This window comes from Tympanuchus pallidicinctus, unplaced genomic scaffold (genome assembly GCF_026119805.1).
Source record: "Tympanuchus pallidicinctus isolate F22 unplaced genomic scaffold, pur_lepc_1.0 scaffold5, whole genome shotgun sequence".
NCBI lineage: Eukaryota > Metazoa > Chordata > Aves > Galliformes > Phasianidae > Tympanuchus > Tympanuchus pallidicinctus.
In genome coordinates this window covers 27,311,606-27,327,680 of record NW_026294769.1, presented here as the reverse complement: position 1 = coordinate 27,327,680, position 16,075 = coordinate 27,311,606, and the positions used below count along the sequence as shown (strand labels likewise).

The 16,075-nt window shown below is 36.9% G+C and overlaps 1 protein-coding gene across 11 annotated transcripts in view; it reads left to right on the top strand.

Annotated features, from left to right (window-relative positions):
• Positions 1 to 16,075, top strand: part of PTPRM (protein tyrosine phosphatase receptor type M) — a 451,026-nt gene that overhangs the window by 174,581 nt on the left and 260,370 nt on the right. For all 11 annotated transcript variants that reach the window (XM_052703744.1, XM_052703741.1, XM_052703740.1 and 8 more), the window contains one exon: positions 6,859 to 7,152. In XM_052703744.1, the coding sequence (XP_052559704.1) occupies positions 6,859 to 7,152 (294 nt within the window). The remainder of the gene's footprint in view (positions 1 to 6,858; positions 7,153 to 16,075) is intronic.

The window sequence follows — 16,075 nt, the reverse complement described above, 5'->3', positions numbered from 1 at the left end:
GTGTTCACAGTACTTCACTGGAGGCATAGTTCTACTAAATAGGAACTTCCTGTATGTGGAGTCTGAATACTTTCTTATGTGAACATCTGCAAAGTCTGCAGTGTTGCCTTGATACGATGTCATGTAGACTGGAGGCCAGATCCAAGAACTTTTGAAATCAGCAGGAAGAATTTTAATATCAGATATTGCAAAGCAAACCTGAAATCACAAAGGAATAGGAATTAAATCTTAATTCTGAGGATCATGTATACATAGGAACATTTGCCAGCTTCTTTCCTTTTTTTTTTTTTTTTTACCTGAACAGATATGGTTCTAACAAGGTTTATTTACTATGAGGGGAAGGAGGGGAAAGCAATTAAAAAGCTGTCAGTTAATCCCATGTTATCTTGTTAAAGAACTGTAAACATGAATATTGTCTATTTAGTGAGCAAAACCTCTGTCAGTGAACAATTAGCTGAGCTCTAAATGTGAAGGAAAAAAAAAGGATTTTTTAAAAAACTTGTTTCTGTTCTCTTATGTCCTTTAGAGAGTGGTGAAATAAAGTATTGATTGCTCTATTTAAATAAATCTCAAATAGGAAATTTTCAGTTTTACCCAAGTGTTTGTTTTGATAGGAAAGTCTGAAAAGACAAGTGCTTTGTCTTGTGCATGTGTTCAAGCTACACAGTATCCTCATCTAAGTTTGTCAGAGAACTGGATTGAAATGTCACTTTATCTAATGGGAGACATGAAATTGGTCTTGTCAGATCACCCACTTATTATAAAAAGAACAGCAGTTTATATCTAATAGGTGACATAAAAGTAATCAAACACTGAGCAAAAGGAAAATATTAAGGTGGAATTGATTAAATGTATTTGCTGAAGTAAATTAGATTTCTACATACAGTCCCCATGTTGAATTTTTCTAATAGCGGGCAGATCCAATGCAGATTGGATTTAGAAGAACAGAATGAGCCTGTCTGAGCAGACACCAGATTATTACAGAGTTCAGACTGCTTATTGAGTTCAAACAAGGTAAACCTAAGTGTCAAATTGGTTAAAGGGAATTTTGTTAGATTTTTAAGTGAGGGCATAGAGAGGTAGCCATCTGTAATGTTGGCAGCTTAAATGTCTGCATCTTTTCAAATGAAAGATTTAACACCAGAAACAGAACTGGAGATCATCTGAACCCGTAGAACAAAGTCTGTATTCTGGAGGGCAAAGTCATTTTGAGATCAGGACAAGGGAAGTAAATATTAGAAATTGCTTATCTGAGGTATTGGCTGCTATCCTACATTAGATACACACAGATGCATAGATCTGTTTTCTCTTTTGCTAATGAATCTTTCATTCTGGATCCGTCAGTTTGCCTGTACTATTATTTTTTTTAAAAAAAAACAATTTCTTTTTACTGTTATTTACCTGTCATGAAGTACTACTTTCAGATGCTCATAATTTTGGCAAACTGACTTTAGGATGATATTTTTCAATATAGGTTTGTGTCTCAGCCTGAAGGTTTTGAGAAAGTGTCCAAACAAAACGGTTGAGATAGTTCAGCTGTTTTAGCAAAAAATCCATAGGACAGCATTGAAGACACTGGGCTTTGAAGCAAGAACTAAGGATTTTTCAGGAGGGCAATTGTATCAAGAATATTTCTGTTTTTTCACTCTTGTAAATACTTTCTTTCAAGTTGCATCAATTTACAATCTACAAACAAAAGCAAACAAAAATGGAATCCATGGATCCATTTAGATATGTGCAATGGATACTTCTCTGAGTTCTCTTCTACCTCTCACATTCTATATGCTGTGGATGAAATTTAAATGCTGGTAGTGATCTGAGCTCCTCTGGGTTGAGCTGAATCCAGGCACGTGAATCCAAAGTTGGTAGCTTATCACTCCCATGCTTTTGGTGTGCAGATCTCCACCTCCCTAAAGTTGTACTGTGAAGCAAAAATGTGCATGATAAGGGTCACAAGTGATGCAAGAGCAAGGAGCTGCACACTTAGATGAGGTTGTTAGAATTGGGACTGAAAAGAATGGCAAACTGAGAGGTATTTTGAGGAGGGAGGTAAATGAAAATTGGGGCTACATGAGTACTGAGTACTAGGAGGAGAGAGAGAAAACTAACGGTGGAACAGAGACATCTATCCATGCTTATATAGACATGTAAATTCTTGTGTGTGCGTGTGTGTAAGCATGTATATGTGTGTAGGAGTGCTGGAGGCAGAGGCAGAGGAAAAGGAGAAGGAAATTGGCTGGAAAGCCCTAGAATGGAAGTGCAGGAGGGAACAGCAGATGTTAGGGAGAAGCTTGGTTAGAAGAATAGGAGCAGACACAGCTTTTAGGTACAGCCTAAGAAAACAAGCAACGAATCAGAATGGGAATTCAGAGATATTTGGAATGTGAAGATGGTGACCACAGTATGAAGAGAGAGAGGAAAAAAAAAAAAGGCAGAGCAAGTGGAAGTACAGAAAGGGTGGATGGCTTCAGGCTGATCAGGTTGGCAGATGAGGGTGAAGTGAGAGCAGTAAAGGTTGAGGTGCTGCTGGCTTAAAACAGACAGATGGTGATCGGAGTGATTGGGTTTAGGAGAAACATGTGTGGGGAAAAGAACAGTCTGTGCCTTACTAAGGATGGAGAATAATATCAATACACGGTTTTGCAGGCTATTTATGAATGTCCAGCTAATCAGATAGTACCTGCAAACTGTATTGTGTAAGGGTGCTGAAACATTCTGTAATGTTTCAAAATAAATTATAACAATGACATTTTCTAAAATGATGAATTTAAAAGTAATTTTAATAGCATTAGAGTGCTAGTTCTGGTCAAGTTTTCATCTGAAATGTTCTCAAAAAAAAAGAATAATATAAAATGTATTAATGTTATTCAACGCACTGCTTATAAGATGTTGTTTAATTTCAATATTCTTTTTTATAATTAAATACTTTGGTAGGAGTTACATAAAGACTTTTTTTGAACAAGTACTATGCAAAGAATTGTGTTGTTTCAAAATCACCACTTTTCTGTTTTCTCAATGGGAAAACGTGTTACCTTGCAATTGAGTGCTGCAAAGTGGCATTGCTCTCCACTGTTTTCAACTGACCAGTATAGTTTGCTTGGTCAGAAGATGAGCACAGCTCATATATAGGTAATCGTAACTACACATGTAGTTATGTATGTATAGTTGTATACATAAAGCTGATTTAGTTGATTTCAAGACAATTATTAGTTTAATAAGAATTGTAATTATGTAATGAGTTATTAATGTGGAAATAGCATCAGAGATGATTGATGTCCTGTTTTACCATCATTTACATCGTGTACTCATTATGTGCTAAATAATATTGCGTGGGATTATCATGTCATTCTCTAACAGTCACTTGAATTAAAATTAGCTTGCAGGATAGATATTTCTTTCCTCGAAATGTAGCATGGCTCTATTCTCCACATTTCTTACTTCAAAAATAAATAAAATTACTGCTACTACTTGAGTAGATTTTTCCATATTTCAAGGGAGTTCTTCTGGGCCCCAGACAATAACTGCCTATTTTTGTGTGTTTTATAAATCAGTTAAATCTCTGAGATTTACATTATCTCCACTGGCATCTCAGTGTGATATCTTTCCCCTTCCTATTAAAATTTTAAAAGGACTGCAAAACACAAAGATGTTAGGATCTTGCAGAAAATGTTTGGAAGTTCTGTATAATTTAAAGCACAGAGCAATGTAAATAAAAGAGCTGCTCTTACAAGGATGTTTGCAACTAATGTAGAAGTACATAAGAAAAAATGATTTCTGTGCATCATGGCTTAGTTTTCTATCCTCTGTACAGAGAGGCTGTTCCTTATCATAAGGCTTTGTCTTTTTTTCTTACTGTAATTGATTGAGTCAGTGTAGGGTGACGTTAAAAGGATCTTCCTAAAACATTTTTTGTGTCTGCAGTCATTGGACTTTTGACACAGCTGGCTTTTTGTAAGGTGGCCAGTATTTTATTTCTATAAAGGATTTTGCCCATTGACATTCATCTCAAAATTCAAGAACAGATCACTTGTCTGTCCAAAGTGTGACAAGCATTGAATTTCTGGAAACTTATGAATAAACTTCTTTTTTTTTTTTTTTTCTTAGTTAGTATCTCTTTTAAACTTATCTTTAAAGAATTTATTGAATGGCTTTATTTACATCTGTTCTTCTGTTACAAAAGAGATCTACAAGAACTCTTTAAACTAAACTATCATATTTAAGTGCTATTGCTGTAATCTTCCACCTTCAGCAATCAGTTGAAATTTTTCCCTGATTGTATATGGTTACAGAGAGACAAGTCTATCGAACCACGTTTATAAAGATACTAATTGGAAAACAATTTTCAATGGTATGTATTTGACACTGCCTCAGTGGCCATCGGTGAAACTGTTTTCTTTGAAAGGTGGTGATGGTGCATTCTGGTACTTTTTCTATGTGATTCAAATTTTTCAGCATCCTTAAAAAAATACTAATTCTGACTAAAGGAAGAACCAGCTCTTTGTATTTGATATTACACCATTTGTATAAAAGTGTACAGTCATGTTTTTAAGCAGTCACTTAATGAGGAGCATCCTATTTATAGTGAAAGGTTCATTCTATGTAACTTTGATCTCCAATAAAAGGACTACTTGTAGTATTAAACTACACTTCCAGTATTAAATAAACTGTACCCAACGCAAGCTTTGCTGAAATCATGCAACTTGAATTAACCTTTTGTACTTTGGCCACAAAGGAATGAAAAACATACCCCAAGGGATAAAAAGATGATAAAATACTACTGCAAGTGCTTGTAATACTTGGAATGAATTGGTGTAACCATTAACCTTAGCAACCTAACTCCTGAGTTTGCATTTTGAATGGAACTTCAGCAGCCTTTAGTAGCATTTGAAACTTGAAAGTAATTAACTGTTCTTTCAGCATGGCTAAGTCAATGCCTTAGGATGCTCTATAAAAAGTTCCATTTCATGTCTTGGTTCACAAAACAGCCTAATGATTTAAATTGATGCTAAATCATTTTGTGTCAAGTCAGAATGGTTTCCAGGCACAGGCACACTGTCATTGTATGAAGCCATCGTTTCTTACTTCAGGAGCTCTGTTTTCAAGGAAGCTGCAATATGTGTTGAACCAAAAGCTGGCATCAGTTTGCCATACATTGCTACTGGCTTGTAACAGTGTTTTCCTTAGTGATCTGAAAAAGTAAACAAGATTCCTTTTGCCTCTGTGCAGTGCATATTTAATCCGTCATTGTCTCTATTCCAGTCAGTCATAATTAGTAGATATCTTTGGAAACATTTCAGATTGTTGCCAACTGTATTGTGTTCTTTTTGATGATAATCAATTAATTTTATTAAGGTGAAAATGTGTAGTGTTTGCAACTTTGTGATGTCATGTTTCAGCAATTGCTAGCAGGTTGCACAGATTAAAGTTTATGTAAAAATATACAGCGCTAATTAGAAATACCACTGTTCTGTGAAGATCATAGGTGATCTTCAGAATACTCAGTGCTCTGTGAGTTTAATGCTTTTTCTGTTAGTGGGGGAAAAAAAAAAAAAAGAAAGTGGCATCTGTAGGGCAATTAAGTGTTTGTTAAAATAGATGTCTGCTATGTATTGGGAAATATTAGTTCTTATTTCCAGAGTTCCTTTCTCCCCTGCACTTAATTCTTTTATGTTCTTTGCTTTAAGTCTGGCTTCAAAGTTCTTGGGAGAATGATGAAATATATAAATTGTTCTTCTTTTCTGTTTGACTACCTGTAGCTCAACATTTGGGGAAGTGGTTAGCAGAGGAGGATAAATCTGAATCTACAGCTTAGGGAAGACAAATGTTCTGCTTTCATTAAGTATTCTTCGTAGCCTTAAGAAGGAGGCAGTGTTTGCTGATAGATATGTTAAGAATATTGGATCAAACACTGCCTTATTTCAACAGCTTGATTTCATTCTACTTGAATGTATTTAACCATTGGAAAAGGGAATTTTATGCAGATGCGATGCTTGAGACAGCAGAGTAATTCTGTGGTTAATCAGTAGGGAAAAAGTAAATGTGTTGTTTAGCTTTAAAAAGAAATGATGCCTGCAAATTATTTCTGTAGTCTTAATTTGAAATAAGATGTCCATTATATAATAATTAAAAGAAGTTTTAAAATTTTACTTATAATGTCTTTTGAATGCAGACTATCTTAAGATCACATGTATGCTTCCTTAGTGAGACAGAATGTTTCTTCTGTGTGTTAGTGGAAATAAGCCATTACATGAAATAGTAGACTTGAGAATTCCCCCAGCTCTCATTTAGAAGCTCTTTCTGCTTAACCAGGATATAGAACTTAAAAAATACTGTACTTATTGTGCTTGCACAGAATTCTGAAGACTGGTTATTGCAGTCCATGAAAAATAATGAAAATAATTAATTTTGTTTTCAGACAGAAGTCACTATTATGTTTAAGAATAGACTAAAATACATATTTTAACTTTAAAATGTTATTTCTGAGTAGGCTTCATATTAACGTCCAGTAAGAATTGTATTTTGATAAGGAAACATGAGGTCAGCTTTCATTTTAAATTGAAAGTTAAAAGATACCATTTAATATCAAGTGAATAGGAGAACTCAAAGCTCACAGAGTATGAAGTCATGCAGCATAGACCATAAGCTTCAGGTTAAAATCTCTAGGTGCTTAAGGAGAAGATTTTGCATATTGCAATTTAAGGAAAACAAGTAAGAGAATCTGTAATAACAGTTTCTTTGTAGCTGCATTTTTATGCAGTCTTCAGCTCTAATATAGTATAAAATCCATTGTTTGAATATTTTAGAATCTAGAAAAAAATACCTGTATAATCACAGCTGCTTTTTGTGACTGTGTTTCAGAGCCACCAGTTCCTATTGCTCCACCTCAGCTGTCCTCAGTTGGTGCAACTTACTTGTGGATACAGTTGAATGCCAATTCTATCAATGGAGACGGACCCATTATTCAAAGGGAAGTTGAGTATCGAACTTCAAGCGGAAGCTGGTATGACATACAACCTGTGGACTCCACAAGCTATAAGATTGGACACCTGGATCCTGACACTGAATATGAGATCAGCGTGTTACTTACAAGACCAGGCGAAGGAGGAACTGGATCTCCCGGGCCAGCTCTCAAAACAAGAACAAAATGTGCTGGTGAGTACTCAGAAGCGATTCGAAAGTTGCAAGCATTGCTCTAAAGCTGAAAACAAAGGTTATTTTACAATCATGTTAAACCAGAACGCTGCAGGAAGTATGACTGAATATTTCTAAGTGTAACATCTTAGCTTCTGATAGCCAGGATGAGTTTGAAATAAACCTTCAGTGCCACAGTGTTTTGTGGATCAAATCATACTTGTTTATGCCTTAAAGTAATCAGAGTAGAGTGCTGTAGTGAGCAACTTTTACTATTGGGTATGCAATATTCCACTGAACATTTTTCCTTTCATTATGCTCTGCTCTTGTTAGTGTATGTTTGGGAAGACAGGTTGGCTTCTCTTTATTATTATTTTATATATATATCTCAAGCTTGTAATAGTTTTGTTTGTTTTGGATAAAGTTTATTTTTCCTTTTTTCAATGTCAGGTTTATCAAATTTGTAGATAAAGTGGAAAGAGAACCTCTGTAACAGCAAAGGTTATGTCACAGTTAGCAGATAAATTTTAGAAGAAGACTGCTTTCTTGAGTGACTGACATCATGTCTTGTCATTAAATAAGATGGTGTGATTTGTTGTGTTGCATAGCAGTCTTGGCTTCTGTTTTGGATGTTATAATTGATAGTGCTGACCTCTGACTTGAGAAAGATACAAAGATGTATTAAATGAAGAAAAAAACAAGGAAAGAGTAGAGGTGATATTAATTTGGGATTCAGCTGCTCCAAAGTAATAGAGTAGATTGTGACCTGGATTTTTGTCATTAGTGTTTTTCCCTAGTATTTTGAATCCTCTTTTCTGCTACTGTAAAATTGATAGAATGTAAAAGTATATGTGGAAGAAATGTGACTGAGCAAATGGTGTTAGCTTATTGATCCCAATATTTTCAAGAACTGATGGATATTCCTTGTCTTTTAAATGATACTTAGAGAATTTATATGTTTAAGCAGAAATAGTGATGCATTTCCATGGCATATGGAAGTAAAGTTACTGTTCATAAAGTCACTTGGCAATCTGCCTATGGCTGGATGTCATTTCAGTTGAACTTATTGGTGTGATTCCAGATACGGAGTAAAAAGTGGCTGCTTTCAGAATCCCAGCTTTGAAGATGCAAGTTTGTATAAGTGCTAACTATATGATATTCTTCATAGTTTCTTTCTTCTTTTAGTTGTTGGAAAGCAGTACTTAATGAAAAATACTAAAAGGAAATACAATACAGCTATCTTTAGTATTTGTCAGACTTTCTTTACTAGACTGAAGTAACAACAGTTTAGTCAAAACTAGGGTATAAAAATTAATTAGAGTACCCTTCAGGAACATTTCTAGGTTGCTATGCTTTCATAATAATGTAAAATTGCCTGTCTACACAAGATATGTACATATTTAGTACTGATGTACTGCATGTATTTTAAAATTAAGCCAGTTTTTACACGTATTTTGATTATCTTCTTGTATGATGAGATACTGTAACAAAGGGTGCTGTGGCCATGAGCCTGTTTGCACTAAAAGTGTAGAGATGCTCAGAAGCCAAGCACCCCACAGCTGCTTGCTCCATCACCTCTGCTGCAGAGCAGAAAAACTTAGAATGGGGCAAGAAGACTTGAGGGTTGGCATAACAACAGTCTGGTGGGTGAAGCAGAAGCTGTGTGTGCAAGGGAGGCAAATGAGATATTTATTCACTATTTCACATCAGCAGTCACATACTTAGGTACTTTCTGGGGAAAAAAAAAAAGGGGGGAGGGGGGAGTTGGGGCTTGGCCCTTTTAATGGTTACTTGGGAAAACAAACTGCATAATCCCATATGGACATCCTCCCTTCCTCCTCCTTTCATGGAACTTTTGTTGCTAACTATGACATCATATAGTATGGGTTTTTTGATTTAGGTCAACTGCTCCAGCTATGTCCCCTCCTGCCCACCCACAGCCTATTTGCTGCAGGAGAGACATGGGAAAAAATAGAAAGCCTGAAGGCCAGGCAGGCAAACTAGCTCCATCCCAGTGGGACCCAGAACAGAGAAAGAAATCCAGAATTTTAGCTGTATTTAAGAGCATCATATGCTTTCTATTCACTGTAGTGCTACATACTGTTGAGTATTAAAACATGCATTCAGCCTCATAAAAACAATATGTACTGGAGGTATTTTATTACCTGGTAAAGTCTTGTAATACATCAGCATTATTTGTGTTTTCATTAACCCAAAACAGTAGCCCTCTTAAATTAAAAGCAGAAAGCAATGTCTGACTGGAAAATTTAAATTGGAAGATGGTATTAAAACGGTCTGTACAAATTGGCTTTTTTATAGCAGAAGACACTGCTTTGAAGGTGTAGTGGTTATTGGTTAACTGTTAGCAAGTGACATGCTAATAACTGGCCCGAGGGGTTAAAAAGAGATGCTGATAAACTAATGAAGGTATAATTAAGCTGGGTAGGAGTAAAATAATGCCAGTCTCCAAAGCATACCATAGAATTAATAAAACGGGAGTCTTTAAGAGAAGAGTCATTGCACCTTTTTAATTACTGTGATAATTGTATGCTGCTTGTCTGTTCCCCAGGGGTCTAGTGAACCACTCTGAGACTTGAAGCAGTATGCAAGACATTCAATAATCTTAATAGTTCTCCAAAGCATTTGAAACATGTTTTCATTTTAGCAAAATGAGATTTCAGAGCTTGTAATAGACAAGTCCTATCTGTAACTTTAGTAAATAAAAGCATCGATAATTAGAATGCAAAGAAAATGAAGAAAAACCATCTCTCCAGATTTGCCTGCATTGCCCTCAGTGGAACAGTTATGTACTTTCTGAAGTGCTTTTCTTCTTTCTGATAAAAAGTAATATAAATGTAAGCGCTCTTTCGGTATAATGTTCAGGAGGACTGAGGAATTACATTCGTATCGGATTTAGATTTAACCTGGAATGTGGAGTGCAAGTTTGAAAAAAAGGGGGTTAATTGCTTTTTCATCATTGCAAACTATGTTTGAAAGAGACTTAAAAAAAAAAAAAAAAAAAAAAAAAAAGTTTGCTTTTTTTCATCCCCCTACCCACCTCCCCTAGATACAGGGTCTGAAACCAAGGTATCTCCTAGTTGCCTGGATTTTTAATCGCTGTGTTCAAAGCTCCCACTTTCCACAGTTTTCTCATATGGTTTTATGAACCTAGAAGAGTAATGCTATTCAAAAAAAAATAAAAATAAAAAAAAGGGTGGAAAAGATGCAGGGAGAAGATAGGAAGAGGGGGAAAAAAAATCAGGAATTCATGAGAGAACATTGCCATTACACTGTGTATCTCTTAATTACTCTGATATGCATTTTCACTCTTGTATATTTGTAAAATGATAATTAAAAAATAGTAGACTCCAGTTAGAGCTTTTCACACTTCAGACTCTATTATGTGATGAATCAGTCTGCTAGCTCAGTATCAGACTCTCAGCGCCTTTCACTGCTGCAGAGACCATGCTCACCCACCATTGAAAGCAGTTAAATGGCTGCACAAATGTTTGAACTGAGGATATTACTACCCTGTATCTAAGTGCAGAGCCGACAGTTGCTCTGCTACACGGGATATATTAAGTTTGATAATCTGAAAGCCATTAGTTAGCAATTTAAAAATAAAAGAAAAGCTGTTATTCGTTACTGTAATATATTGTGAATCCTCATATGTCTGAAAAAATACACAGCCAAAGCCACTCTGCATCTGACCCTAAATCAGTGGAACCACCCATAAGGTGGTGGTAGAGCATGGTGAGATACTGGAACAGGTTGCCCAGTGAGGCTGTGGATTGCCCCCTCCATGGAAGCATCCAAGGCCAGGCTGGATGGGATTTTGAGCAACCTGGTCTAGAGGGAGGTGGCCCTGCCTATAGCAGGGGGTTGAAACGACATGATCTTAAAGATCCCTTCCCACCCAAACCATTTCATGGATCCTATGATTCAATGATAATATAGCAGCAATGTAAAAGATTAATAAGATAAAATGTGTTTTGTACCTTCTTCTTCTTTGGAAGTGTTCAAGATGTGTTTAGATGAACTAAGGGACAGGTTTTAGTGGGGAAACGTTGGTGGTAGGTGGATGGTTGGACTGGATGATCTTGAAGGTCTTTTCCCACCCTGGTGATTCTATGATTCATTTCTATATCAACAATTCCATGGGTAGAATTATTTATTTCTGAGTTTTGCAACATGCACTGCTTGATGAAAGGCTTGGTCAAGTTTGTGTCCTGTACTTTGAAGGCGAGGCAGTGCCAAATGAAAACAGCCTTCTGGTAGATCTGGAAAAAATTCACTATGGCATATTTTTATGCAACTTTACTTACTAAGTGATGAATTGTTGGGCTGGACCGTTTCTTGAATGCTGGTAAACAGATGCGGAAAAAAGAAAAAGCAAAAAAAAAAAAGCAAAAAAAAAAAAAGGCCCTCTTCCTAAGGGAGTTTTTTTTTAAGACCTCTTAGGGAAAACTGATGCTTTTTTTCTTCTTTTTTTTTCATCAGTTATGTTTCTTTTTTTCTCTGTGGTATTGTACAGTAGTCCTAAAAATGAGCATCTTTTTCTTTCCTGAACCAGAAAACTCTAGTAGAGTTTAAGGAAAGGGCAATAATAATAAGCTGCTGTGAAAGAAATTTCTGATGGACTACCCTCAAATCTCTAAATTATGTTTAGCAGTCAGAACTCTACTTCACGGTGTTTGGAAATACTTGGAAAAGCAATTGCTGTCCATGTAATCATTGATTTTCCAGGCATAGAATTCACACATGCTCAATGTGTACAAGAAGTGACAGGAATATTTTGATTTAACATTGTTCTTTTTGCTGTCTTTTGCTGTCTCTTTTACCTTCTCACCTGAGCTTGTCAGAAGGAAAGCTGTCACTCCCAGTTCTCTTGAGCTCTTGAATCACTGCTGCAGGTTAGGTGTAAACTGTTACTCCTAGAAGACTTGTTATGTCTGGAAGAACAAAGCAGAGGAGCTCCTTTAACTCTCGCTTCTAAATATTATGGTTTGGTTTGGTTTGGTTTGGTTTTTTTTGCCTTACTGCTTTGGCTCCAGGGGAGGACTTTCCTTTCTGTAGGAGCCAAGGTTTATTCCCTACTTCTGTGCTGCCCCTGCTGCCATCATGCTTCCCATGGCATGGTGAAATCGTCTCCTTGTGCTGAAGTGCTCAGTGACGGAATGAGTCTTCTCTCAGATCAATGAAGAGCTCATCTCCTCTTATCAGACCCTGAGAATTATTAGTCATGACCTGAAAAAAGCAATCTTATTTTTACTTGAGAACATTAAGTTCCCTGTTTTTCTCCTTTTCATTGCTAAAAGGAGAACATAACTTAGGAGCATATAAGGTTTGACGCCTATTAGTAAACACTACGGGTAATACAGTGTTTGCATAGACAGCATAGGTTCAATGTTGAAAGCTTGATCCAAAGGCAGTGTGCAAACTGTCAGTTTCCCCCTAGCCCCGTACTTCAGGGAACCTGTACAATTTATACATTACTTTTCTATCATACACTCCCTGACTGCATTAGGTTGAAACAGCCAAAAATATCTTTAATCCAAGCACTAGAGTCTGACAACTGTCTTGAACCTGCCTGCAAATTCTACAAGCTCTTCCACACAGATCTGCTAGATAGCACTCTGTGACATCCCATTTTTCCAGCCCAGTGGGAAGAAGCAGTTCCATGTCCTACAAGATGGATGGTCCTCAAATCCTAAAGTATGAGATTCTGAATACTCAGTCATTTTAGTAGTTGATCTTCCCCATCTTCTATCCTCATATCTTACTCCCATTTTTGTCATTAATTTTGCATTTAGTCTCTCTATTTGTCAGTGTTAATGCACTGGCCTGTCTTGAATCTTAGTGGTACTTAGTGCTTATTTCCATGCCCTTCCCCTTTGCATATCACTACTTGGAAAGTTGAGTTTCTTCCTAAGAAAAGTTTCACAAGGTTGAAATGGGGGCTGCCTTTTGCAGTCTTTGCATGTTTCTTTGAATCTTTTGAACTTTTTGTTTCAACAGAAGAGGAAGGATCTTTGTATCACTGGGAATTAAATTGCCCCTTTGTATTCACGTATGTTCGGGGATGGCCTGTGAGAAAGCTCAGTTGTTGTATTTTTTCTGACATACAATGAAGTCTTAAGATTGCTTAGTTTTATGGTCATGAGAGAATCAACTGGAAGTTACGCTGCGAGTACTTCTCTACAAAAATTAGCTGCTTCCTTAGAATTATGTATCAAGATTGTACAATGTGTTATATCTTAGCAAGTCCTCAGGATGTGGGCACCTGAACTCTGAGGAGGAGGGTAGAAGATAGTGTCCCTTGTTATCTCCCAAGGAAAGGTTCAATTATTTCTAAAGTCATAATTCCAAACCTGATTCTATAATAAATTTTAGCAAGAAGTTGTGTTGATTTATAGTAACAAATTTCACATTTATCTTCCATTTCTTCAATTTTTTCTTATTACAAAGTTAAATTACCTTTTTCTATTGTTTCCTAGTAGAAAAGAAATTTGAAATGAAAGATAGCTACTGTATCATCCTTTTTTAAATTCCTTTCTGATATACAAATGACTGCCCTATGAGTTCTCTTTAGAAAGGTAAAAGCTAGTATTTAATTTTCTGCAATGTAGGAGGAGGAATCAGTTTTTGGATTTTGAGAAGAAAAGCTGATAAATTTTATCTGAATTCCATGAAAATATTAACTACTTGAATGTATGTTCATGTCTCTGTGTCAGTAGTGCCTTAGCATTTCTTTGAAAGGTCCCTTATAAAAAGACAAGAATTTGTCCAACTTTGCCTACTGTAAGAGAGTTCTCCTTTGACGGCCACTTGCCTGGAAACAAACATGCAAGTTGTTCCTTACTGAGCTGATTTCTCTTTTTGTCTTAAAGAGCAGCTTTCCCCTTGTGTTATTGGAGATTTTGGTAAAAAAAAAATAAAATAAAAAAAATCCAGATTCTTCCCATAAAAAAATCAATTTTAATCCAGTTCTCGTCTTTGCCTCAGTGTAAAATTACCCTCTGAGAGTCCTTTAAATATGTAAGAGCAAACAAACTTCTGTGAACTACAGCAAGTGCAGCTGCATCAAGAGGCACTCCTATTTTTGGAAAGGACAAGAAGGACCCAGGGAACTGCATTCCAGTCAGTCTCACCTTGATTCTTGGGAAGTGGATGGAGCAGCTACTCCTGAAAATTAATTCCAAGCACACAAAGATAAAATGTGATTGGCAGAAGTCAGTATGGATTCATATAGGGAAATTAGTGCTTGATGAATCTGATTGCCTGCTGTGATGGGTAGATGAGGAGAGGACAGAGGATATTGTCTACCTTTTCTTCCAAATGATTTTTAGCACAGCCAGCCTTCCTTAAATTCCTCTTGGAGGATTTGTTGATGCATACACTGGATGGGCAGACAGAGAGGTAGATTGAAAACTGGCTGAATTACTGGGTCCAGAGGGTGTTGATCAGTGACAGGCAGTGCAGTTGGAGGCCAGTAAATAGCAGAATACTCCAGAATACTCAATACTTGGTCCAGTTCTGTTTAACATTTCCATTAAAGATCTGAACAGTGAGGCAACCTGCAGCACACCCTCAGCAACTCTGCAGACAATACAAAACTGGGAGGAGTGGCTGATGCAATAGAGGGTTGTGCTCCATCCAGAGGAACCTAGACAGGCTGGAGAAATAGCTTGGTAGGAATCTCATGAGGTTCAATGAGGGAAAGTGCCAAGTACTGCACCTGGCTGGGGAGGAACTGTCCCAGGCTTCAATATAAGCTGGGACTGGCTGGCTTGAGAGCAGTGTAACAGGAAAAGCCCTGGTGAACACCAAGTTGAACATGGAAAAGCAGTGTACCCTTGCTGCTAATGATGTCCTGGGCTTCATTAGGAAGAGCATTGCCAGCAAATCAAGAGAGGTGATGTTTCTTCTCTACTCCGCAGTGGTGAGACCATGCTTGGAGTGCTGTGTCCAGTCCCGGATTCCATCAATACCTAGGCTTCCAAACCCAACATTCAGTGATATTGTGTTTCTGTCTAACTCCAGGAAAAGAAGCTACCATCATGATGTCTATTAAATTCCCCTGGACTCTGCTTTCTCAAGCAAGGATGTATCACAAGAGCTATGCGGTATTCCTGTTTCTACCCAACTCTGTTATGAACAATGAGGTGCAGCGTGATGGAAATCCTTTTATCAGAGAGCCTTCAGTTCTGCTACGTCGCATTAGTTCAATTTTGTGTTTACAAGTGATAGGGAACAATACACATTTCCTTTTAGAAAGTAAAATGTTATCAGGGTGCCTGCCCTTTCATCTCAAAAGGATCTTTCCTTTGAAGGGCTGGTCCCAGGTCAGTTTTTCTGTTCAGTGAATCTACTGCTTGTCTTCATGAACATATTTTGTAAGATCAGCAAGCAAGCTAGCTAGCTGATGCTATGTAGAAATTACTAATTCCTGCCCTTCTGTGTCTTCATCAGTCTCTAAGTACACGTATTCCCTTCATTTGCAGCATTGAGAGATCTTGTTGAAGAAATACATCATTTTTCCTTTCCACCTTGAAGAGAGGTGCACTGGTAGGAAGAGTAGAGGAAAATTCCCAAATAGACCTGGGTCTGTTGATTCTCTCTGCAACAGATCCTGGAGTGCAGTAGGAGACAGATAAATTCTAGTGATGGTAAAGGAAAGAGTATGAAACCTAACTGTCAGCTCAGTTTGTTTTCAGGAGCTGCTCACTACAATGCGGAAGAGCACTTAGGTTTTATTTTCCATAGAATTATATCTGGTTTGGTATAGGGGTAGAAACTGGGTGCTTATAAATAAAGTGTCAAATGTCTTGAAAAGCAGTCAAATAAATGGAGACTTACTTCCTCACTTTGTTAAATTCCCATTTCAAAACATTTGCAGAGGAAGAAATTAACCTGCTCTTTCAGACAAATGAACCTTCACCAT